The 26829-nt window shown below is 43.5% G+C and overlaps 1 protein-coding gene across 1 annotated transcript in view; it reads left to right on the plus strand.

The window, feature by feature from the left end:
• The first annotated feature begins 2809 nt into the window (after positions 1 to 2809).
• The window catches only part of LOC124596346 (esterase FE4-like), a 48634-nt gene continuing 24614 nt past the window's right edge, over positions 2810 to 26829 (plus strand). The window contains exons 1-6 of the mRNA XM_047135448.1: positions 2810 to 2946; positions 3968 to 4105; positions 11449 to 11580; positions 11716 to 11866; positions 18299 to 18484; positions 21185 to 21384. Of these exons, the coding sequence (XP_046991404.1) occupies positions 2878 to 2946; positions 3968 to 4105; positions 11449 to 11580; positions 11716 to 11866; positions 18299 to 18484; positions 21185 to 21384 (876 nt within the window). The 5' untranslated portion in view covers positions 2810 to 2877. The remainder of the gene's footprint in view (positions 2947 to 3967; positions 4106 to 11448; positions 11581 to 11715; positions 11867 to 18298; positions 18485 to 21184; positions 21385 to 26829) is intronic.

A 26829-nucleotide genomic window follows, 5' to 3' on the forward strand; every position in this document is an offset into this window, starting at 1 on the left:
AGTCTCTTACTTACAAAATGTTAATATTCCATGCGCATACTCTTTTCTAAATAATAAATAGCATTTGTAACTTGACAACATACACTTTTGGCCATTAAAATTGCTACACCAAGAAGAAATGCAGATGATAAACGGGTATTCATTGCACAAAAATATTATACTAGAACTGACATGTGATTACAGTATCACGCAATTTGGGAGTATATATCCTGAGAAATCAGTACACAGAACAACCACCTCTGGCCGTAAAAACAGCCTTGATACGCCTGGGCACTGAGTCAAACAGAGCTTGGATGGCGTGTACAGGTACAGCTACCCATGCACCTTCAACGCGATACCACATTTCATCAACAGTAGTGACTGGCTTATTGTGACGAGCCAGTTGCTAGGCCACCATTGACCAGACGTTTTCAATTGTTGAGAGATCTGGAGAATGTGCTGGCCAGGGCAGCAGGACCTGCAACATGCGGTCGTGCATTATCCAGCTCAAATGTAGGGTTTCGCAGGGATCGATTGAAAGGTGGAGCCACGGGTCATCACACATTTGAAATGTAACGTCCACTGTTCAAAGTGCCGTCAATGCGAACAAGAGGTGACCGAGACAGGTAATCAATGGCACCCCATACCACCACGCCGGGTGATACACCAGTACGGCGATGACGAATACCTGCTTCCAATGTGCGTTCACCGCGATGTTGCCAAACACGGATGCGACCATCATGATGCTGTAAACAGAACCTGGGTTCTTGCCTAAAAATGACGTTTTGCCATTCGTACACCCAGGTTCGTCGTTGAGTACACCATCGCAGGCGCTCCTGTCTGTGATGCAGCGTCAAGGGTAACCGCAGCCATGGTCTCCGAGCTGATAGTCCATGCTGCTGCAAACGTCGTCGAACTGTTCGTGCAGATGGTTGTTGTCTTGCAAACGTCCCCATCTGTTGACTCAGGGATCGAGTCGTGGCTGCACAATCCGTTACAGACACGCGGATAAGATGGCTGTCATCTCGACTGCTAGTGATACGAGGCCGTTGGGATCCAGCACGGCGTTCCGTATTGCCCTCCTGAACCCACCGATTCCATATTTTGCTAACAGTCATTGGGTCTCGACCAACGCGAACAGCAGTGTCGCGATACGATAAACCGCAATCGCGATCGGCTACAGTACGACTTTTATCAAAGTCGGGAACGTGATGGTACGCGTTTCTCCTCCTTACACGAGGCATCACAACAACGTTTCACCAGGCAACGCCGGTCAACTGCTGTTTGTGTATGAGAAATCGCTTGGAAACTTTCCTCATGTCAGCACGTTGTAGGTGTCACCACCGGCGCCACCCTTGTGGGAATGCTCTGAAAAGCTAATCATTTGCATATCGCAGCATCTTCTTCCTGTCGGTTAAATTTCGCGTCTGTAGAACGTCATCTTCGTGGTGTATTTACAAGAATCATATTCAGGAAAACTAATAAAGCAAACTTCGCAAAACACATAGAAATTGTATGATTATCCACGGAGTTGTAGTGTTACACACTTAATGTGGTGCGAGGTACCAGTGACAGACGCGTATCGTAAGATAGGGCGTCTAAATTTTGGTTCATCTCCTCGATTGACTGCTGTATTCGGAAGTAACGCACCAAAATGATTATCTTCCGTTATACATATTAGAAGAACTAAACGATGAATTTACTTGAATTTAGTATAAAAGCACCTCTCAACAGTAGGCAAAGCACTTCGGAGATCTTCGGGTTGCGCGGGCGTGCTGGGTCGGCTATGAGACCTGAGCTCGATCGGCAGTTGTTGTCTGCCGCGATCGGTACTGTTGTACTTAATAACCAACTTCTAGTTTTTGGACATGCAAGTGAGAGGTAGTTTCACAGTAATTACCGAAACACGCATTTCAATGTTTTGTTTATTCTTTGTGCGAGTATGAAGAATGGAAATTATTTGTGGTTCGTAAAGTGGACTATAATTGTGATGTTTCTCGTATTTTGTTAGTAAAAAGCGAGTTATATCCCGTTTAAACAAACCAATTCAAAATTTAGATATTATTTTATACACTACCAGCTCCTCTCTAACTGTTGATTACAGTCTCAAGACAACGGATTCACGACGTATGTGCTGTTTCCTGCTCAGGAAACAGCAACTAGCAAGACTGCAGGTTGCTGAATGTTATTCAGAGCTTACGCATTACACTGAGGGCAGTGGAAGTAACTAGCGTCTTAGTACAAGTGCGATCAGTGACACGTCATCTGTGGTAACACAGAGGAGGTATGAAGCAAGGAAATTTGTGAAGGATGGGTTTATCAAATGTTCTAAGGTGTGTAGATTCCATGGGGGGACCAAACTGCTGAGGTGATCGATCGCTAGACTTACACACTACTTAAACTAACTTACGCTAAGAACAGTATACACAGCCATGCCCATCTCCGAGAGGGGACTGGAACCTCCGGCAGGAGGGGCCGAGCAATCCGTGACATGGCGCCTCTAACCGCACAGCCACTCCGCTCGGCGTTTGTCATACGTAAGTCACACTCACGAAATTCTCTCTCTCTCTCTCTCTCTCTCTCTCTCTCTCTCTCTCTCTCTCTCTCTCTCTCTGTCACTTTCCGCATCTCCACACAAACATGATATAGCCTTACAGTATCTGAAACACTTGATAGCAAAATCCATCACAAATGTGATGTTAAAAACTGCTCTTAAGTGTTTTCCGGACGTTACTATCTCAACTTGATTTTTAATCGGACAGTTAAATTCGAAACGGAGTGCTAGGTATCTTTGGTTGTGTTGTTGACTGCGGCGTAACTGATAAGACTGCTTAATTCTAAGAGACAGATACTTAGTTGGTGCTCGTTCCTTCACAGGGCCAGTAACTACAGAACGACATGGACTTCAGGGCTTTGATTCTTTCCGCCATAACTGTGCATTTATGTTTGGTACCTGCTTCCGTATATGTAAGTTCATTAACGCACGTTCTATATTTCCTTAGACATCGCTGTTTATAATCTGCATTTACGACTGTTCAGATGTCATCAGTTAACTTACTTACTGTTGTATTCGTACTGCCGTGTTCAGGAAAATGGAACTGATATTCCTCGTACAGTTAGAGTTTAGCTAAGTATGTTGGTAGTTAAGCAAAATCTATATATTCCTTGGTTTTCGATACACAAAGCTCCTATTTCCTGGTAATCGGACGGCAGTTATGCAGTTTTCTTCTTAGAGGCTGGTCATATAATATTTCAATTCCATGCAAAAGGCGTGTATCATGTAGATTAGACAAAAATTTAATGTATCTAAAGACTGGTATTATACTGCAGCTGAGGTAGAACACCTTGAAAGGGTAAGTTTGGAGCGCAGCAGTTCATCGAGGAGGTGGGCGAACGACGGAAAAACAGGACTATAATAGAATGGTGGGAGCTGAAGTGTGGTTATATAGAATAACGCTAAAAATAAACTAGATTATGGAGTGCATAGACATAAAAATTAAATCGAAACATATACAAAAAAAGGAAGGAATTCATTTAATAGAAATGACCATACATCTAACGGCTAGCTTAGTCAAAGCGAAAAATTCATTCAGAAGGACACTTCCAATTTGAAGAAAATTTTTGATAGAAGAAGACAGTATCTGTGGTATGACATAGGTAAATCTTCATTTAACAAGTTCTCTGAAATATTATTTTACACGTTAACAATTTGACTATATTAGTGAGTAGGAATATTACGTCTGTGTAGAGTACACCTCAATATGCGTCGGCCATGATAGATTGTTAGAGAGCTGTGATGGCAACCCATGATGATTCGTCGCACACATCTTCATTAGCTGCATATAATTCACTGTTATTGTTCACAGGTGATCCTATGAAGTGGTAATTAACGATTAACCGTTTCATTCGTTCTTATTACCAATCCTTAGTCCAGATAACCAGACCAGCTTCCTGCTCCATTTCTGAAGTTTTCCTTTTTTCGTTACAGGCACAGGAATACGTAACGGTGAACATACAAGAGGGTACCTTGAGAGGTGAACTGTCTCAAACATTCACCGGCAACCCCATATATCGGTTTCAGGGGATCCCGTATGCGGAGCCTCCTGTTGGCGACCTCAGATTTCAGGCAAGTACCTATTTTTTTTTATTTTTATTGTGCCTCTCATTATGGAAATTAGTGGTTTTCAAAAAAAGTGCATCACGGTGTGTTATATTTAGAGAAGACGTCAGACGTCAGCACCAGTCCTGTATGACCGTTTTCAAAAGCACTGGATGCGTAAGAGGACCCGCTGCATAGGAGGCCTGTAGATTTCAGTTTTGGCAACTCTCAGGGGACTATGTCGTTTCTGTTAGAAAAGGAGGTCAACATTGTCTTATCACTGATGCTCTTTTCGAGAGGACCGTCGTTTTCAGGAGTGGTTTAGGTCACATACATCCACAAAATTTCGTACTATTTCCTTTGTTGTTTGTTCTACTTGTCAGTTAATATCTTTTGCACTAATGGGGAACAGATCTTCTGAATATCGAACCTTTTTTGAATGACAGTGTTAAGACTATTCCTGTTGATCCTCAATTCCTCTGATACTCGTCTCAGAGCAGTAATTTATTCTGGAACAGGATTTGTCGCGCTCGTCCCATGTTGTCTGTTGCTATGCTTCTTAATGGTAGACCTGAACGTTATCTATCTTCAGTGATATCATTTCGGCCTCGAAAGCATTTGAGTCACTCATCACATTTTATGTCACGGTTTCTGAAGTCGTAATTAGTACTAGTGCTTCGTGAACATTTCTGGAACACACTAAGCAATGATAGTTCTTGGACGGGTTATTCTCTCACAACATTCATCAACAATCCATGATGCTCAGGAAAGTCCTGAACGCAGAGGTTTTTTTTTTTTTTTTTTTTTTTTTTTTTTTAATGCTACTGCCGTAGCCCGATGTTGCTATAGACTTTAGAAGCATACGCTCAGATCAGATATGAAGCGGAATTTTCGGTCATCCGTTTCTTGGTAAGCGAGCAGCTGCGTACAGGAGTCAAACAGCGCGATATTTCAGACGTTACAGAATATCTTGGACAGTTGGCTAAGAATGTAGATACTGAGATGATAGGAGAAATGAGACTCTGGGTTGCCTTACTGGTCTGCCTTTTTTTCTCTTATTCTCTTATGAGAACATAGGTGAGGATTAGTAGACGTCCTATGTCCCAGTTAATTAGCAGAATAAATGGCGATCCAGGCCTACAACATAGTTACTAAAAAGAACAAGGGAGGACTGGGTACAACGTCCCGTCGACACGGAGGTCATTAGAGACGGAGCACAAGCTCGGATTGTGTCAAGGATGGGAAAGGAAACCGGCGGGCGTCCCCTTCAAAGGAACCATCCCGGCATTTGCCTAGAGCGATTTAGGGAAATCACGAAAAACCTAAATATCAATGGCCGTATGCGGGTTTGAACCGTCATCCTCTCGAATGCGAGTCCAGTGCGTCACCTCTCTCGGTCTTAGTTAAAAAGTCGGGTTCACACAGCATGTACTACAGACCACGAACCGTGGAGGTTCCAGATGCTATTGTTGTACTCGAAGCCTTTAGTTTCGATTACGTCACAACGTAGGTGACATACGGACATGGATATATGTAGACAAACGCAGGATCGAAACCAACATTCCTAGCCTAGAGGTACGTGCAGGCAAGTTTTGAAAATCCTCCTTAGTTGACAAAGTTAATTGAGTCTCTCTGCTCACTTTCATAGTATTTGCTGTAGGCTCGTACACCCGACGTAGCTGTCGCTGGATCTCTCGAACTTCCCAGAACTTTGTATCTGAGGGCTTCCATATACAGCGTTTGAAGCTGTTTGCTCATAAACGATATGCAACTGGGTCGCCTCTTACCTCCAATTCGTAATCGGTGCGCAAGGCATCAGCTGTTTCTCCATGCGTATGGCTTCTTATTGGACTGGCGAAAACGGCTTTCACTGTGAGCCTCCATCTAAGATACAGGACTTACAGCTAATATTTATACTTGGGTAATATTTTCTTTTTTACGGCAACCTTTCATGATTCGGTCATTACACCACATTTCAGTAACAATCTTCTTCAAACTAACCATAAAGCTAAACGGTTAGATAATGTTCAACAGCACAAAACAAGACTTGAAAAATACTCTTGAATCTTTGAGCTCTATGAAGGCTGATTCATGTCTGGGGCATATTTAAAAAGTGCGATAATGACTTTCCTGAACATAACTGAGTGACGATCAGTAAATGATCGCATTCGTGTATAGGCACTTTTTGTATTTATTTCGAAATGTAGAAGACTTGTTGAAGACAAATGTATCAAGTACCTCCATTCCAACGGAACAGGTACTTGTTGCTCCCATCTGATACCAAATAAGCATTTATCAAAGCGTCGTTATTACCTGCAACTTATTTAGCATTTGTTGTGTTGGACAATCACCAATATATTAAAAAATGCAAATGAAGAACACTAATGGGCCAGCACATCGGGACTGCCTTCTTAAAAGCATTTGGTAAACATTTGGAACGCAACACACAGCGACTCTGAGTGACGGATTCGATAACTCCGTGGCAGATTTCGGGAGGTACGTAGCACCATATATGTACGTAAAGGGCACGCCGCTCGCGAGAATTACGGACCGATGGTTTTTGGGATAGGAGCTAGCACCCGATAGCGTCTCCGACGTGTTCAGACAAGGTGCAGTCCGTGGACAGGACATTACCGTGAGTTGACTATCAAGTTCTCCAAACCACTATAGCACGATTCGGGGCTTGCGCCACGGACAGTTATCTAACCAGAATATCCTATCATCATCGGGGACTGCAGGACTGCAGGTGATCCGTAATATAGTTCGTGTAGTCCACAGCTGCCAAGCTGCCTTCGACTACTACCACAGGTCCCACAGAAGCCCAGGTGAGTCTCTCTCATAGCATAATACTGCCTCCATTGGCCTGCGTTCGTGGCGCAGTTCATGTTTCGAGAAGCCGGTCTGGATGCCTGTGTATCCGAAAACGACGATCGACCTGGTGTAACGATAAACGTGATTTATCCCACCAGGCGACACGTTTCCATTGATTATCGTCCAGTATCGATGATTCCGTGCACACTGAACTCGTAAGTGACAATGTTGTAGATCAACTTGGGAAACGTAGGAGTCATCTGCTGGAGAATCTCATTCCAGACCATGTGCGCTGAACGAAATGCTGTGAAACACTTGCGCCTGTACCAGCATTGTGCACTGTCGTTAGATCTGCTTCAGATCAAGACCTATTCTCCTTTACAGAGCTGGAAAGCTTCTGACCACCATGTTATGTGATGTGGCTAACACTTTGGTGGCACCGGCTTTCAACCACATGTATCTCTCACGTTGCGGACCGTTTCGTTGTTTATATAACTTCCTGACCACTTTATGGGCCTGTAACGCTACCAGGTGCATTCACTGTGGCGGCAGGGATGGTCTAAACCGACCGTTTAAAATCTATACCGATATTTTAATTTTGAATAACCGATATTTTTCGGTGTTTGTTTGGCCTCGATTATAACAGGATATTTTCCGCTTTTTACTAATAACCCGGTAAAAAGAGCGGTATGTCACTATGCCACAGAAATAGTGTTAAAATTTTTCGTTTCTAAATCATTTTTTTTAAAAAAAAAACAAGTTACATTTATTCGTAAAATTTCCATTGCTTTGAAATCTTGAATTATTGTAGAAACTGGGAAACTCGATCAGCATTGTTCTAATAACAAGCCTACAGTTAGAAACTGGAAACAGACACGTGACGTAAGTATCGGTACAGCATTGCAGAGACAATAACGTACCTAATATGTAGCAACCAGTCGCCAAATCATGTTTTATTTATTCACGTTTGTAAATCGATTTCAACTGATTAACAGCCATCATCGGTGCTTTCAACCAATACGTGCCCTAAGTAGTAATACTGTCTTAAGCAGAGGTCAAACATAAAGTCGCTGCACGACTTGGGAAAGACATGAAGCCCACCATTCATAAATAACGTACCTGTTGTTGTGTTGCGTGGACTATTAGGCGGTGCGCATGCAAGTGCAGTATGCAGCAAAACTTACCTCACCTGGTCTATGGGATAGTTTCTCGTTGTTGTCCTCGGACTTCAGTTTCATAGAGAAATGGTAAGGTCCTTTTTTAAAAGTATTTCACAAAGTACAGTGGCAGTGAAGAACGATACTCTGTTTGCTTTAAAAGAGTAAGACAGGAAGACGCACAACAAACTTGCAACATAACGTTAGGAGAAAACGTCCATACTGTTCCTTATAAGATAAGGTTAATTTTATTAATGTACCTATACTTTTATTGACGTGCAGTAAACTCTGGGTAATAACTGAACCCTTAATTTGGTGGTTCTTTCAGGGTGGAAAATTGCTAGCATCCAAAAGCGACATAGCAAGGAAGCCATCAACTTGAGACCTTTCGCTGTCGCTGCCACCGCACCCGTCTCCTTTACAATCCTCGTCGGAGACGATGAGACCGACTTTTGCGGCAGGCTCAGCCTGATATCGATCGTCATCTTCTACTCCTTCGCCTTCATTAGAACTTTTCCATTCTTTACTCGAAGTCGACGTTCATTACTAGAGGTAATAACAATTTTAAAAAAAGGCGATTTTAACGCTCAGATTATACTGAAGACGAAGTGTACCTATTTAAGCGAAAAGCTGTTGTTTCAGAGATAGCAGCCATCACTATGCCTCTTTAGGCATTGGAAATAACATTTCTGGCTCATCAGTGTATGGACAACAAGTAAAATAAGGAAAACGAGAAATTATCAGTTTTCAGGTTTCGAAGTCACTTGATTACTTCAGCTCCCGCCAGATGCAGTTCTTCCAAGGATGCGTTGAAAGCACGCACGAGGAGGCCCACTATGATATTAGGCATAGCCTAAATTCACAGTTTCAAGAGCCTCGTCATACACAGATATGGAAAGCAGAAGCTGATATTCAACATGTATAGTGTCTGACTTGTGGGAGGTGGCACGAGATTTATTGGAACCCGCGGATTTGAAAGCCTAGTTGTGATCACAAGAAATCTTGCTTGGGTGAAGATGACCACTCCCATTCCCAGTGAAGCTTTTGATTGAAAGCGTTTGATGACATGCTCACGGGGATTTTCCAGGCTGGTTCACGAGATTTCAGCAAGATTATACACTGAAGAGAGGAAGAAAATGGTACACCTGCCTAATATCGTGTAGATCCCCCGCGAGCACGTAGAAGTGCCGCAACACGTCGCGGCATGGACTCGACTAATGTCTGAAGTAATGATGGAGGGAACTGACACCACGAATCCTGCATGGCTGTGCATAAATCTGTAAAAATGTGAGGGGCGGAGATCTCTTGTGAACAGCACGTTGCAAGGCATCTCAGGTATCCTCAACAATGTTCTTGTCTGGGGAGTTTGGTGGCCAGCGGAAGTGTTTAAACTCAGAAGAATCTTCCTGGAGCATCTATGTAACAATTCTGGACGTGTGGGATGTGGCACTGTCCTGTTCAAATTGCCCAAGTCCGTCGGAATGCTCAATTGACATGAATGTATGTAGGTGATCCAGGCAGGATGCTTACATACGTATCACCTGTCAGAGTCACATCTAGACGTGTTATGGGTCCCACATCACTCCAACTGCACGCGCCCCAACCATTACGGAGCCTCCACCAGCTTGAAGAGTCCCCTGCTGACCTGCAGGGTCCATGGATTCACCAGGTTGTATCCATGCCCGTACACATCCATCGTGTCGATACAGTTTGAAACGAGGATCGTCCGATCAAGCAACATGTTTCCATTCATCAACAGTCCAATGTCGATGTTGATGGGCCCAGCCGAGGCGTAAATGTGTCGTGCAGTCATCAAACGTACACGAGTGGGCCTTAGGCTCCGAAAGCCCATATCGATGATGTTTCGTTGAACGGTTCGCATGCTGCCACTTGTTGATGGCCCAGCATTGAAATCTGCAACAAGTTACAGAAGGGTTGCTCTTCTGTAACGTTGCACGATTATTTTCAGTTGTCTTTGGTCCCGTTCTTGTAGGATCTTTTTCCAGCCGCAGCGATGTTCTACCGGATTCCTGATATTCACGGTACGCTCTTGAAGTGGTCGTTCGGGAAAATCCCCACTTCATCGCCTTCTAAGAGGTGCTGTGTCCAGTCGCTCGTGCGGTGTCTACAGCACCACTTTCATACTCACTTAAATTTTGATAACCTGCTATTGTTGCAGCGGTAACCGATCTGACAACTTCGCCGTATTATGTCTCCTTACATATATTTGTATTTGAATACATACGGCTATACCAGTCTCTTTGGCCCTTCAGTAGAACCTCACTCACTGTCAGGATGCTCAGTCTCAACGTAGCACTGGGTGGTGCTAATAGAGCATCAGTGAACAGCGGTAGCCATCCTAATCTTCGTGTCCTCACGACCATGGCAATCGAAGTTTTTGAGATATTTCTTGCATGTCGTCGAAAGAGAAATACGAACAAAGGCTCGGATTGTGACACCTGAGCCCTTAAGAGGATGGACTCACTTTCTGAAGGGACACCATCCAAATACATGGAATTAGAAGGGCACATCAGAGCACATAATAAGGCAATGCCCTCTGTATGCGGCAACAACTGACATACTTGGATATGTCAAATGTGAAGCATCTCCTGTAGCATGATTCAGTCTGACAGACTCTTGACAAAACTTCTGACACAACGTCCAGAATTGCCGGAGAGGCACATTATTGTCTATACTGACATGCTCTCACTTCTCCACAGGAAAAGCTGTGCAACTGTATTACAGGTGACGCGTTGCGTCATGCAGCGAAATTAGATTCTGAAGATGATAATGGGCCCCAGAAGGAGGGGAATGTCTCGAACATCTTGGGCCCAAAGGTGGAAAATGTGTACACAAAGGCTGGCTCTAAACTGAAATAGAGCTTATGTTCCCCTGGCCGACAGTGGACCTACGGACCGACTGCTTCTGAGCGGCTGGAGCAATCTCCGTTGTAAAAACTGTAAACAGACGGGAAGTTTTCTGTACTGATATATCATAGCAGTAGCAGAGATAATAATGGTGGTGACATACATATGTAGTAGCGCCAATATTCATAATTATGGTGATTTCTCCTAGTTCCAAATGGAAAGTCGTCGTTCGCCTACTTGAAATGAATGCAGAAATAAAATTATAGGCAGAAAATATAACATATTGTAGAGTAGTAGGTAAAAGGTTATATTTTAAATAAATAAATGAATGAAATAGTCCTTCTCAGGATTCACAGTATAAGACACGTTTTTACCAACGATACGTGTACTACACTGCCAGTCGATTAAACTACCGTCACTTGCACGTTATTTTGCATTTCACTTCATCATCCGACGTTGAGTGATTCACACAAGTCTCCATGTGCTTTGAAGATTGTGGAAGTTACAGGAGACGCAAACCATTGTGTGTCCACAGCCGCCCGTCACAAAGGCAGCCTGGTCCGGAGAACGAGACGCCCTGAAGGCGTCTTCGCAGTGCCCGCAGTTCAGAAGCAACGCGCTGTCCGGCAGCGAGGACTGCCTCTACCTCAACGTCTACGGTCCAGGGGTGGGTAAAGCAACGAGTTCTCCATTAGTCACATCCATAAGTCAGACTAGAACCTGTATTTTGTTTTTTAGTATATGGTTAAACATTAATTACATGTAAGTGACGTTATTGTTGCTGTTGCGTGCATTTGTTTAGACTCCGGCGCCGACCGACTCGCCGAAAAGCGTTATTGTTTGGTTCCATGGCGGATGTTTCACACGAGGAATTGGCAGCTCCGTAACACCAGACTATTTTGTTGACAATGATATCATATTCGTCGGCACCAACTACCGGCTGGGAGTGCTAGGTAAGAATTACAACTAATGCTCTACTAGTTTCATACTATGTGATTGCAAGTAACAAACCGAGGCTGTTCCCATCTAAATCGGGAAGCCAGTAGGAACCTATTTTTACTCCACTTTCTGTTTGTTCCAATATACCTATTTCTAACCTAAAACGTTCCTACAGAGTGCTGAAAACTCGAAACATATATGTAGTCAGTAGTGATATGAAGTATTCTGTAAACATTGACGGGCGTAGAATCTGCAGTAGTAGTGGAGAAAACAGCACGATGCTAAATAATAGAGGGGATAAAGAGACGTCGCGGATAGCAGCAGACACCACGTTAGGATTAGGACGTCGAGGATGAACTTCCTAACTGCGGTTGCGTTTCTCAAACCAGTGAAGTAGCTTTACGTAAATGCTAGAAATACTGCACTTGTAATACATCTAGATATGCTATGTTCTTTAGCATGGAACACTGTTTGAAATTATATGCAGCTTTATACGATGAAAACTTCGAGAACGGAGCCATCGAAATGACGATGAAATGCTAAATTGCACTGATACTCCTATTCCTGCGTATTGCTATCAAAACAACTGCTATTTTGTTCAGAATCAACAGGAGCGTGGTAGATTTATAAAATTCACAGATCAGAACCATTTACAAAGATGCTATATACAGTGAAACGGTGAAGAGTACATAACGATCAAATCTGGTTTGGTGTTCACGCTAGTGTTCAAAAGCACTGGGGCAAGTAAGGAAATTCACAGATATTATAAAAACGGATGTATCTGTTGTACTTGTGTGTGTGTGTGTGTGTGTGTGTGTGTGTGTGTATGCGTGTGTGTGTGTGTGTGTGTGTGTGTGTGTGTGTTCCACATGTCCTCCTAAACTGCAGGACTGATGTCAACCAAACATCATACACCTATCTCTTTCTGTCAGACAACAATTACTCTGTGGGTAAGAACCATCTAGCTATGATAGTTCAGTAGATATGAAATCATAAACGATGAGATGTGCAAAGAACTGCCGCATCATGCGTGACATTTAAATTTATTACTTCTGTGGTGCTATTTTCACTCACGATAAGTTTCACAGACAGTACACACATATGCCGCTTTGTGCACCTACAAAATTATATCATAGCACCACATATTGTTCAGGAAATACACTCCTGGAAATGGAAAAAAGAACACATTGACACCGGTGTGTCAGACCCACCATACTTGCTCCGGACACTGCGAGAGGGCTGTACAAGCAATGATCACACGCACGGCACAGCGGACACACCAGGAACCGCGGTGTTGGCCGTCGAATGGCGCTAGCTGCGCAGCATTTGTGCTCCGCCGCCGTCAGTGTCAGCCAGTTTGCCGTGGCATACGGAGCTCCATCGCAGTCTTTAACACTGGTAGCATGCCGCGACAGCGTGGACGTGAACCGTATGTGCAATTGACAGACTTTGAGCGACGGCGTATAGTGGGCATGCGGGAGGCCGGGTGGACGTACCGCCGAATTGCTCAACACGTGGGGCGTGAGGTCTCCACAGTACATCGATGTTGTCGCCAGTGGTCGGCGGAAGGTGCACGTGCCCGTCGACCTGGGACCGGACCGCAGCGACGCACGGATGCACGCCAAGACCGTAGGATCGTACGCAGTGCCGTAGGGGACCGCACCGCCACTTCCCAGCAAATTAGGGACACTGTTGCTCCTGGGGTATCGGCGACGACCATTCGCAACCGTCTCCATGAAGCTGGGCTACGGTCCCGCACACCGTTAGGCCGTCTTCCGCTCACGCCCCAACATCGTGCAGCCCGCCTCCAGTGGTGTCGCGACAGGCGTGAATGGAGGGACGAATGGAGACGTGTCGTCTTCAGCGATGAGAGTCGCTTCTGCCTTGGTGCCAATGATGGTCGTATGCGTGTTTGGCGCCGTGCAGGTGAGCGCCACAATCAGGACTGCATACGACCGAGGCACACAGGGCCAACACCCGGCTTCACGGTGTGGGGAGCGATCTCCTACACTGGCCGTACACCACTGGTGATCGTCGAGGGGACACTGAATAGTGCACGGTACATCCAAACCGTCATCGAACCCATCGTTCTACCATTCCTAGACCGGCAAGGGAACTTGCTGTTCCAACAGGACAATGCACGTCCGCATGTATCCCGTGCCACCCAACGTGCTCTATAAGGTGTAAGTCAACTACCCTGGCCAGCAAGATCTCCGGATTTGTCCCCCATTGAGCATGTTTGGGACTGGATGAAGCGTCGTCTCACGCGGTCTGCACGTCCAGCACGAACGCTGGTCCAACTGAGGCGCCAGGTGGAAATGGCATGGCAAGCCGTTCCACAGGACTACATCCAGCATCTCTACGATCGTCTCCATGGGAGAATAGCAGCCTGCATTGCTGCGAAAGGTGGATATACACTGTACTAGTGCCGACATTGTGCATGCTCTGTTGCCTGTGTCTATGTGCCTGTGGTTCTGTCAGTGTGATCATGTGATGTATCTGACCCCAGGAATGTGTCAATAAAGTTTCCCCTTCCTGGGACAATGAATTCACGGTGTTCTTATTTCAATTTCCAGGAGTGTATGATGTCAGAAACACTGAAATACGTAAATAAGCGTCGCCTCATGCATAATGTTTTAATACATTTATGCTTTAGCACGAGGGTTGCCCAGAAAGTAGTGCACCGGATTTTCTTTTTCTCAACCGAAAACAATGCTGCGAATGGAAAACGTTATGTCTGTATTATTTGAAGTCTCCTGAGTGAGCTCGGCAAGTTTCCGTCACTTGCGACAGATAGCGTTATCTGCAGGACATTTTCAAAATGGCATCTATAGATGATTTGGCAACGCCCTTGCCGCAGTGGATACACCGGTTCCCGTGAGATCACCGAAGTTAAACGCCGTCGGGCGTGGCGAGCACTTGGATGGGTGACCATCCAGCCGCCATGCTCTGTTGCCATTTTTCGGGGTGCACTCCGGCTCGTGATGCCAATTGAGGGGCTACTCGACCGAATAGTAGCGGCTCCGGTCAAAGAAAACCATCATAACGACCGGGAGAGCGGTGTGCTGACCACACGCCGCTCCTTATCCGCATCCTCAACTGAGGATGACACGGCGGTCGGATGGTCCCGGTGGGCCACTTGTGGCCTGAAGACGGAGTGCTTTTGTCTGTAGATGATTTACATTACAAGCAACGTGCCGTCATTGAATTTCTTAATGCATCGAAAGAAACTGTTGGGAATATTCACAAACTATTGTGCAAAGCCTATGGAGCATCTGCTGTCAACAGCAAGTACAGTTACGCGCTGGGCACGGAGGGTGAGGTCATTAGAAGATGGTTCGGAGGAGCTCCACGATTTTCAGCGGTCGGGGAGACCATCCACAGCTGTCACATCAGTCACACCTGACTTAGCCCCCTCGGACTTCCACTACTTTCGTGACAAATAAAAACACCCACAGCCGTCCTTATGATTTTATTTTATTTTGCCGCTACCATTTTCAACGCTTCAGTGCGTCATCTTCAGGCCTGTATGCATAGAACATTGAAGATAGCATTATCAACTTATCAATCAAGTTACATAGAAACAAATTAAAACAGAATGAGAAAGAAATGCAAGACTCTGCAAATGAATTTGCACCAAACATTTGACAGAAAGAAGAGATACATCCACTGTCACATATCTAAAATGATACATCCACTGTCACATATCTAAAATATACAATCACGAATTTCCACTCAATACATAGTACAGTTATACTATATATTAAAACCTCCTTAAATACTATTCATTGTTTTTATTGGACAGTCGGACACACATTATCTGCACATCCCTGAAATAACTTACTGTGAGACGAAATAACTGTAAAAGGTGATGAATGGAAGGAAACAATAGCTCACAAACAAGTAAAAACAAGGAACATGAACTAAGTGCCGTGTCAAAGTATAAAATACTTAGTTGTACACAGATGAGGAGCATACACTATGTCATACCTATAAAATGAACTTCCAAAACGTGTTATAAACCGAATGTAGGACCCACATATATAGAACGTATGAAAGACGCCCACAAGGAAACTGTTCATGATGCAAATATTCATATTCGAAATCATCATATATCGTGTACTGCCATGAAATAATCACACAAAGGGATAGTAAGCAGCCCACAAGGATGCAGTGTATCATGAAGGATAACTCAACAATATGTATATACATGAAAAAACCAGAAAAGCTTACTGAGTAGCACACCGCTCAAAAAGTACTCTTGTGTGTTAAACCTAAGTGATCACGAAGAAATTCCACTACTTTGGACCATTAAATGATGCCATTCGAGGAAGAGAGTTTGAGGACGATGAGGAAGTGTTTCACACAATGAAGCACTTGCTAGCCACCACGACAAGGATTGGTACCGACACTGCATACACGCCTTTGTTTCGCACTGAAGGAAGGCCGTAGAATGGGATGGAGATTCCATGGAAAAATAGGGTGTGTAGATAAAACACCATTCTTTCGAGTGTGTAATTCTCATTATGTAGAACAAAGATTTGTTGAAGAAAAAAATGCTGTCTCTTACTCTCTGGACAACCCTCATACTAAGACACTCCTACAGTTGTGTCAATTTAAGGAAATCTGGCAGCTTTCAACAATGATGTGAAACGACAGTAGCCATTCGCCTATACGAGGTGCATTCAAGTTCTAAGGCATTCGATTTTTTTTCTCCGGACTGGAAAGAGATAGAAACATGCGCATTGTTTTAAAATGAGGCCGCGTTCATTGTCAATACGTCCCAGAGATGGCAGCACCATACGGCAGATGAAATTTTACCACCAGCGGCGAGAATGAGAACTGTTTTAAATACTTAAAATGGCGACGTTTTCCTTACTTGAACAGCGTGCAATCATTCGTTTTCTGAATTTGCGTGGTGTGAAACCAATTGAAATTCATCAACAGTTGAAGGAGACATGTGGTGATGAAGTTATGGATGTGTCGAAAGTGCGTTCGTGGGTGCGACAGTTTAATGAAGGCAGAACATCGTGTGACAACAAACCGAAACAACCTTGGGTTCGCACAAGCTGGTCTGACGACATGATCGAGAAAGTCGAGAGAATTGTTTTGGGGGATCGCCGAATGACTGTTGAACCGATCGCCTCCAGAGTTGGCATTTCTGTGAGTTCTGTGCACACAATCCTGCATGACGACCTGAAAATGCGAAAAGTGTCATCCAGGTGGGTGCCACGAATGCTGACGGACCACCACACGGCTGCCCGTGTGGCATGTTGCCAAGCAATGTTGACGCGCAACGACAGCATCAATGGGACTTTCTTTTCGTCGGTTGTGACAATGGATGAGACGTGGATGCCATTTTTCAATCCAGAAACAATGCGCCAGTCAGCTCAATGGAAGCACACAGATTCACCACCACCAAAAATATTTCGGGTAACCGCCAGTGCTGAAAAAATGATGGTGCCCATGTTCTGGGACAGCGAGGGCGTAATCCTTACCCATTGCGTTCCAAAGGGCACTACAGTAACAGGTGCATCCTACGAAAACGTTTTGAAGAACAAATTCCTTCCTGCACAGCAACAAAAACGTCCGGGAAAGGCTGCGCGTGTGCTGTTTCACCAAGACAACGTACCCTCACATCGAGCTAACGTTACGCAACCATTTCTTCGTGATAACAACTTTGAAGTGATTCCTCATGCTCCCTACTCACCTGACCTGGCCCCTAGTGACTTTTGGCTTTTTCCAACAATGAAAGACACTCTCCGTAGCCGCGCATTCACCAGCCGTGCTGCTATTGCCTCAGCGATTTTTCAGTGGTCAAAACAGACTCCTAAAGAACCCTTGGCCGCTGCCATGGAATCATGGAGTCAGCGTTGTGAAAAATGTGTACGTCTGCAGGGCGATTACGTCGAGAAGTAACGCCAGTTTCATCGATTTCGGGTGAGTAGTTAATTAGAAAAAAAATCGGAGGCCTTAGAACTTGAATGCACCTCGTAGAGCAATGAAGAGGAGTTGCGATAGAGACGTTCACAAAACAGCGTTGCAGACACGCGAAGCAGCGGCGCCCCGTGTACAGCCGGCGACCGCACAAGGTTTCGTTTCTTATAGAAAAATGAGAAAATGAATACCTGGGAAATTCCGGGTTATCAGCTTGTTTCGTCAGAGATGTTTATGAAAGTATTATAAAAAGGCTTCATTTGGACACTGTTTTGCAAGTAGAATCAAGATGCACCTTGAAACAGAAGAATGTCGAATTTGAGGCGAAGTATCACTTGCAACGTATATCAGTGGTTTCGTCGTTCAGGGAATGTTCATTGTAGGCCAGCGCAAGGTCGAGCAACAGTAGTAAACACTCTAGTCAACAGAAGCCTGAGATCCTAGTATGTATCACTCAGTTGTGTGCATAGTTCTTTTATTGCTGCGCTCACAGTGAAAACTTCTCGTAGGTTTCATAAGCACTGGAGACGAGGTGGTGCCCGGGAACATGGGCCTCAAGGATCAAGCGGAGGCCCTGCGCTGGGTCCAGAGGAACATTGCGGCCTTCGGCGGAGACCCGAACCGGGTCACGCTTCTGGGACAGAGTGCGGGAAGCGCCTCCGTCCACTACCACGTGCTCTCGCCGATGAGCGCAGGTAACCCAGCCTCCGTGCGTTCACTAAGGCGACCATTTAGTCAGTAATTTTCCATTGATCTTTACTTTCTATATCGTGGTTTCAAATGTGTTTGCTAGGGGTTTCTTGTTTCAGCTCAGGACTGGCTTTTTCAGCTTAACGTCAGTTTTGTGTAAATGTAAATTAATATAAGTTTGTTTTCTTAGAGGTCCTGCATTTCTAAATGAAATACCGCGAGTCATTTCTTGCAAATCTCTTGATCTGCGCTGGCATAAAAGTCAAATAAATTTCAACAAACTAATAAATTACACAAATTAAAATGAAAAAAAATGTGACTTATGGCCCGTTATGGTGTAGCGGCGTTGAATTAAGATTAACGCCGATACAGCATAACGGGACGGAAGTCACATTTTTTTCATTTTAATTTGTGTAATTTATTAGTTTGTTGAACTCTATTTGTTCAATCCAAAACAATCATAGGACATTGTTGAAAATTTAAATATACAGTCTCTGTGGGAAAAAGCTGAGTTGTGTACACGTTCAGATTTCACCTTAAGCCGAAGATCTCTTCTCTAACCCTTGTAAGTTCAATCCCGAAGTGATCCTACGATAACGTTTCAGGCTTAATGTTCCATTTTTTACGTGGAAAAACCCAAGTTGAATCCAAGTTCACATTTCACGTTACTCCGAAGACGTCGCCATAACTGTATGAATAACCCGTTCACAAGAAATACCATGCGTAGTAAAAAACTGAGTTACTAGAAATAACCCATCACGTGGCCGGGCATTTTTTTATAAATGACACAAAATGATCTGGAAACCAGGTCTACGCAAAGGTATCCCCAAAAGCTCATCCACATGCTATTTGCAAAACATATGTTTTCTGATCCATTGGGCCGTGTTCCTCTGAACTTCTCCTGGTGTTACAATTATTTTTAAAACAGCTGCAGTGGATGGTATCCTACATTTTAGTTATGGCAGACGGTGACAGGCTCATATATCGAAAAACAAATATGCAATGTTTACCAAAGCCGTTTAACAAATAAGTGAGTAACACACCATCGATATACCTCTGTTAAACTGACCAATCAATGTAATTTCATCAGAGACACACATTTGCTATAAAAATGTAATTGTCATTCAAATGCTCGTACGCTACATGAGAGTGAAGTTTAGTATTAAATGCTTATGTACATTCATCAAAGTGTGCTCCTATAGCTTCGTCATCCATAACATATGAAAATTTCCCTGGGAATCTCATACAACTTCGTCCCACGTGGCCATATGTACGTATCATCAGCTGTACAGCTCTATACAGCAATTCCCACAAGATGGTGATGGTACACAGAAGGAAATCGTCATAAAGTAGCTTCTCATGGTCGAGGTTCACTGCCACCTACAATTTTTTAAGGACATTATACTCGCAGTTGAGTGTATAAACTATTTATTTCACAACTACAATTTCGGCCTTTGGGCCAGTATCAAGTGGTACTGCAAAATATTATGTTTCAAAACATGTCGGACTTCGAAATCTTCCGGCATGTGCTGAAGCAAAATGTTTTGCAGTATCACTTGTGAATGGCCCAAAGGCCGGAACTGCAACTGGGAAGTAAATATTTGAATGCGTTGACGGCCAAAATGATGTCCCTTAAAAATCATTAAATGGTTTTGGTTTGCTTTACTAAAAAGGCATCGTAACTGGTTTAGAATATGTACATTCGACTTCCTCCACCTTACGTGCATTAATCAAAAGATATGGACATCGCTTTAAAGATGAATTGCGCAGAAATGAAACTATAAACACTTATTTTTGTTGTCTTTCTTGAACGAATTGCACTTATTTTGTTCTGTAGGTTTACACATACACTCATTGCGATTTTCGTTACTGTTGAAGAATATTTCGACTCACCACGTGGTTTGACTTATATCGGATAAAAACCACTCTATTGTCATCTGGCGTAAACTAAAGCAAATTAGTTTTGGTGCATTATAAGCAACAATTATAGTTAATCTCATCTTTGTTGCTGAACTTTTGTCTCTATGCATGCCACAGCGCCCCAGGACCTATATTCATTGTATTGTTATTTTACTAGACCGTGGCCTAATAACCAAACAGATGGGTCCAAATGAAATAAACGTTCTGTACTAAATAGAAAAGAGATAGGAGTATAACACTGTAATTATTACAGTATGATCTACTTCCTATAGTGAAGCAGACTGGAGAGAGGCGTTCTTGAATGATGCTACTCGACACATCAACAGGACAGTGTCTTACCTTCAACTGACATTTTCTTCTTAGCGGGACGTTATAGTTATCGACTTAAACAATTGTTATTGTTGATGTAACTAACGTTACGTATGTGGTATCAAGTTGAAAAGATAATACTAAAATAGAAAGAATTTTTTGATCTCCATATTACTTCAAATAAAGGAACTTACCTTAACTAGAAATATGCCGATTTAAAAGTACAAATAAGGGCTAATGTCTAGCTTTGTCATATGTAGCATCTGATGTGATTACTTCCTAGTTTTCATCCGTCTGCTACTATTTGCTAATAGGTACTAACCTGAGTTATCAGCATAAGGTCTTTTTAAAATTTTGTTTGTAGGTAAGCTCCATTTTAAATATATTTATATTAATGTATTTTATAGGAAACTTAGGTATTCGTTAGAGTCTGATATGATTTGTGTAGCTAATCGACAACTTTTCATAATCGTCAGGTCTATTTAAGAACGCCATAGGAATGAGCGGAACCGCTTTAAGTCCTTGGGCATTCTCCAAAAACGCGACGGACAGGACAATACGGTTTGCCAAATATTTGGGATACACCGGGTCCACTTCAACGGAGCTCCTAGCCTTTATGAAAACTATCGACTGGACCAGACTAGTTGTGGACGCCAACAACGCTCTGTCGGAAGAGGTATGTATTGATGTCTTAAGTGTTCTTTCCCACGCGACCAGCGACGTGTCCTTTATCACTACGCACGACCGTTTACAGGAATTAAATCTAAAAATGGCTACACAGCAAAACGAGGACAGGCGACCTCTCAGTCTGTTTAAACGTTTCATAATAAGTATGGGAGACCGTCGGAGTCGAAGATGATATAAGGCGGAGTGTGATTTGTTGTAATTGTATGCCTTAACGAATCGTGCATTCTGCCTTGATCCTGGTTTGAGTTCTGGTGACGCACAACTTTGCCGTGTCACAGTGATCACTACTGAAGTAGCTGTAATACTAAAACATCACACTCTCTCTCACTGCAGTTTTTCTTAACGTATGATTGACTTCGAAGCGCTTTCTGGTCATCATCGTCTCAGTATACGTCTTGTCACAATAGTAATCTAATGAGCATTGTTCACTTTTCTCAAAATGTTTTGATAGTCATTGAAAAGTTTACTTACTTCTGCGGGCAAATGAATGCTTTATTGTTGAAAGAGGGCGTAATAGAAGATTCATTAAAGAATTTCAGTTTATAATAACTAAAATGCTGATTTCAGAAGATTTTCTAAAGTACAGTGTGTTTCCAATTAAAGGTTTGATCATTAGTTTGCTATAGCTGCAGTGTCGTTTCATTGCAGAAACTCAGCTCACTAACCTCCAGTTTTAAACGGAAATGCTTTCCATTCAGAGAGCAAGAAGGAAAACTGCATTTAACCGTTGAGTGTTTACAAGATTACGAATAACATACTTCGGACCTTTTCCATGTTCACAATTTCAACAATTAATTCAAACATCTGATCGCACACCTAAAATTTGCTTTCTGGTCGTAATTATATTTCTCCTTTATGGGATGATGGCTCACGATAGGTGATAGTAGTTTCCGCTAGTCTCTCGAACTACACGGACACTAGTTTACCACGCTGTGCTGTGTTTGGTACTAGCACTGATATTAGGTACAGTCGATGACGGAGTGAACGTAGTTTCTTGTATCATCACCGTATGGCATGACTGACTGGGAGACTTCAAGGGTTAGGTCTGTCGTACTTTTCCTCCACGAAGCGTGAGGGTTGTGTCTTAAGAGAATCTGTTGCATTTAGGTGACTGAAATGAGTGTTTATCTGTATACTGTGGTGATACGTTTATGTGTGTGACGGTAAGAGTAGAAACTGGGTCCAATACTGTGCCGGCACCTAGCCTCCTCCTCTCCAATCGCAACAAGGGGGTCGCCAGGATTAACGTACCCGTCTGACAAACGAATCACCATCAACAGTCTCACATGCCTTCAGTTTATGACAGACAGCGGAGACGTTTGTAATTTCATCCAGGGCATCCAGTCTGGTGATCAAGAACTTTACGGCACCACCTCCTCTTACCGGCCAAACACTGGCCGTCAAAGTTTCTTCCACAAGCAGGATTCGAACCGGCTTAATTCTCAGTCGAGTGACACCGTACGGGCCCGAGTTAGTGACACTCGCTAGCGAGGCGGGTAATAAAGTACATTATAAACGGTAATGTAATCAACATGATAATCTATACAAGGTGTAAACGTTAATTTCTTACAACGTACCAGCGTAGAGGAAGTCGAGAGGAGGAATTTGACAGAGGACTATAGTTGTCCATCAAGTCGGGAAACTACCACAAATTGGTGTAAGAAAACCACCTTAGTTGTTGAGCTGAATAAATTGAAAACTGCGACCTCTAGTGAAAACGTATCCTTGTAAAAACTACAATAAATTACCTACAAAAAAAGCTTAAATAATTTTTTTCTTCTGAAAGAAATAGTCTGAGGGCAGAGAGTGAGAGAATATCGAAAATCTCGCGCACGGTGCATGCACTGTAACCTAGCCGGTTTTTGAAGGCCACTTTGTGGTAGTTTCCCGAACTGATGAATTACAAGGATCCAGTGTCAAAATTTTCATCTCGACTTCCTCTCTATCACTGCGCTATGTTGTAAAGAATTATGGTTTGCACCGCAGCGTGTTTCGTAAAAACAATGTGAATTTGTAGGACAGGCATTCTCGAACCCCGTATCTGATTCGCACCGCAGATACACTGGAGGCAAATGTAATTTACATTGCTTGCAAGATTAATTTACCCGAAAATCTGGCTGTAAGTACACTAGTGAAGAAAGCTTGACAGAGATGATTTAGTATCACTTCCTAAACACGCAACACTGGCAGACAGCAATGAAAGCCAAAACTGAAGTCCCTTGTAGTGTGGATGAAGAAAAACCAAGGACAGAACATGAAAAGTCAGTGCCCATAACAGCTATGTTTACCTTGCTGCAGGTGCGTTCTTCTGTTGACATTTTCGCTCAGCGCTAGCAAATATTATGACATTACCGGGACCACGTCGAATAGCAAAATTAGTTCGATGGCCTCAGTTATAACGTGGCCATATTCTAGTCCTATGAGAGGCTGGATGATATACCAGAAGAAATGCTCGATACCAACTTCTCCAGGTATCAGTGGCCCGCAAATTCACGCTTGGACCACTGCTTAAGCAGATCACAAGTTTGCCTCGGCATCAACTGGGACTAAGCCAGTATCAGAAGTCAAATTACTAGCACATCTGCATCCAAAGTGACAGTCCTGAACATGAAGAAACTTATGACAGTACAGCCCAACTCCAGTGGAGCAACAAAATCCACTACTAAATTTTGTAAATTAGCGAGAGTAGACTCTGGCTTTGCGTAGTTGACCAGCAGAGTCATAACACGACTAGCTTTTATCAGGCATCGACAGGCCAGAATATGCCTGATGTGGAGAGTCACAGTCTACGACTACAGTACTACTCTAATGCTTCCGGACACTGGCAGTACATCCAGAAGGTTCTATCAGCACTATTGCCCAAACTGTCTCCTAATGGCATAAACTGCAGACTGTGGGACGATATTTTATTCAGTCTAGCCGGCCGGAGTGCCCGAGCGATTCTAGGCGGTACAGTCTGGAACCGCGCGACCGCTACGGCCGTAGGTTCGAATCCAGCCTCGGGCATGGATGTGTGTGATGTCCTCAGGTTAGTTAGGTTTAAATTGTTCTAAGTTCTAGGAGACTGATGACCTCAGCAGTTAAGTTCCATAGTGCTCAGAGCCATTTGAACCATATTCAGTCTACATTCCAGGCACTATCCCTCGAACCGCTGCGACAACAGACAGAAGTAACGTAGAACACTTTCTCCCTAGATAAGGTTGTACACTTCTAATTTTATCTCTGTTCTCGACTGTAGGAACTGTTTCACGGATAAAGACAGTTACATACGACTGAGAAACTGTTGTAGCAGACAATCTGTTCCAGCTGTATGACCGTATGATTATGATCAAATACGAGTATATACCTTATATCCTGCGAAATATGTGAAAGAAGCAGCATTCATGCTTTAACATTGCTTCACGATGGCAAATATTCCTTACATACAAATCAATCCGTAGGCTCTATGCTCTTTCAGAGACATGGTTGATGTAAGTTAGTGTAAAGAGACTTTTGTCCGCATAGCACACTTGACTTTTGACCATGCTGACTGGAATAAACTCTTTAAAATGTTGTCGGCTGCAGGCAAAAATATCAGAGCGAAAAGTTATTAAAAACTGCTTTAACAACCGCACTAGTGTTATAAGAATTGAATAAATTGAAGGTGAACCAGTAATTGAGAAGGGAGTAAGACAGGATTGTAGCCTATTATCGATGTTATTCCATCTGTAGACTGAACAAGCGTTAAAGGAAATTAAGGGGAAATTTCACACCATCGTACACGAACTACTTTTCTTTCAGTGCAGTCTTAAAGGAAAACAACATCCTTGGTGTTTTCGGAGAGAAAGTCCTCGAATATACCAGCAATTCTACTGGTAACAGTTATAATTATTCAGTACATTTAATCGTAGGGATAGAATGAAACGAACAAAAAAGTCCAGACTTTCACAAGAAAACCCTTCTGAGTGACCATGTTTTTGAATGCAATGGAGATTTCCACACACCCACTGATTTTTGTTGTCGTCACTAAACACTGCTTCCCTAGCAAAAGTAGCCTCATCCATAGATTCCCAGACATGTGAGTGACTTTTTAAGTAACAGAACCCAGTACGTTGTCCTCGACGGCGAGTATTCATGAGAGACCACAAGGAAACGTGATAGACCACTTTTATTTTCTGTATGTTTCATCTGAAGGGGAAAGTCAGCAGTAAACTACGAATGTTTGCTGATGACGATGTGTTGTACAGGAAGGTGCGGTCGTTGAGTGACTGTAGGAGTATACAAGATGGCTTACGTAGAATTTATAGTTGTGGTGGTTATAGCAGCTTGCTCTAAATGTAGAAAATTGTAAGTCTGGATAGTATACACATTCCTGTAACGTTCGAGTACACCGTTAGTACGGTGCTGCTTGACAGAGTCACATCGATTAATTATCTAGCATAATGTTTCCAAAGCCAGAGTGGCCGAGCGGTTCTAGGCGCTACAGCCGGGAACCGCGCGACCGCTACGGTCGCAGGTTCGAATCCTGCTTCGGGCATGGATGTGTGTGATGTCCTTAGGTTAGTTAGGTTTAAGTAGTTCTAAGTTCTAGGGGACTGATGACCACAGCAGTTAAGTCCCATAGTGCTCAGAGCCATTTGGACCAATGTTTCCAATGCAATATAGAATTAAATGAGCGTGTCAGGTTGGCAGTAGGTAAGGCGAACTCTCGAATTCGTTTTATTGGAACAATCCTCAGAAAGGGCAACCTATGAATGAAAGAGATGGCCTACAGAATGCTAGTGCGATCCATTCTTGAGTATTGCTCAAGTGTTCTGGATCCCCACCGGATCTGGTTAAAGCAAGATACCGAAGCAATTCAGAGGAGAACTAGATTTCTTACAGGTAGCTTCGATCAACACACAAGTATGACGGAGGTGCTTCGGGAAGTGAGATGGGATTCCCTGGAGGGAAGGCGACGTTATTTTCGAGAAACACTATTGATTTAGAGCACCAACATTTGAAGCTGCATGTAGAATGATCCTAGGGCCGCCAACGTAGTTTTCGCGTAAGGACCACGAACGTAAGATAAGAGAAATTACTGCTCGTACTGAGGCATACTGACAATCGTTTTGTCTCGCTCTTCTTGGGAGGCAAACAAGAAGGGAAATGATTAGTAGTGATACAACATACCCTCCACTTTGCACCTACGGTGGCTTGCGAGCACGTATGTAGATTTAGATCCATAAACAGAGAGGAGTAGGAAAAATCTACATTGGTGGGATACTGTCCAACCTTAATGTCGATACACAAATCTTTCTTTCCTCTTTGATAACCTTTTCTTCCAAAGCTTGAATCGTTGGCGCACGGTAAGGATGTGAACCGTTTTCCTTGACGTGCCAACGTAGCGGATGTGCAACCTCGAACTTGTGAGCTGCTGCAGATCGTGCAGATCGAAAGCATTGTTTCGAATCAA

Source organism: Schistocerca americana, chromosome 2 (assembly GCF_021461395.2).
Source record: "Schistocerca americana isolate TAMUIC-IGC-003095 chromosome 2, iqSchAmer2.1, whole genome shotgun sequence".
NCBI classification, from domain to species: Eukaryota; Metazoa; Arthropoda; class Insecta; order Orthoptera; family Acrididae; genus Schistocerca; species Schistocerca americana.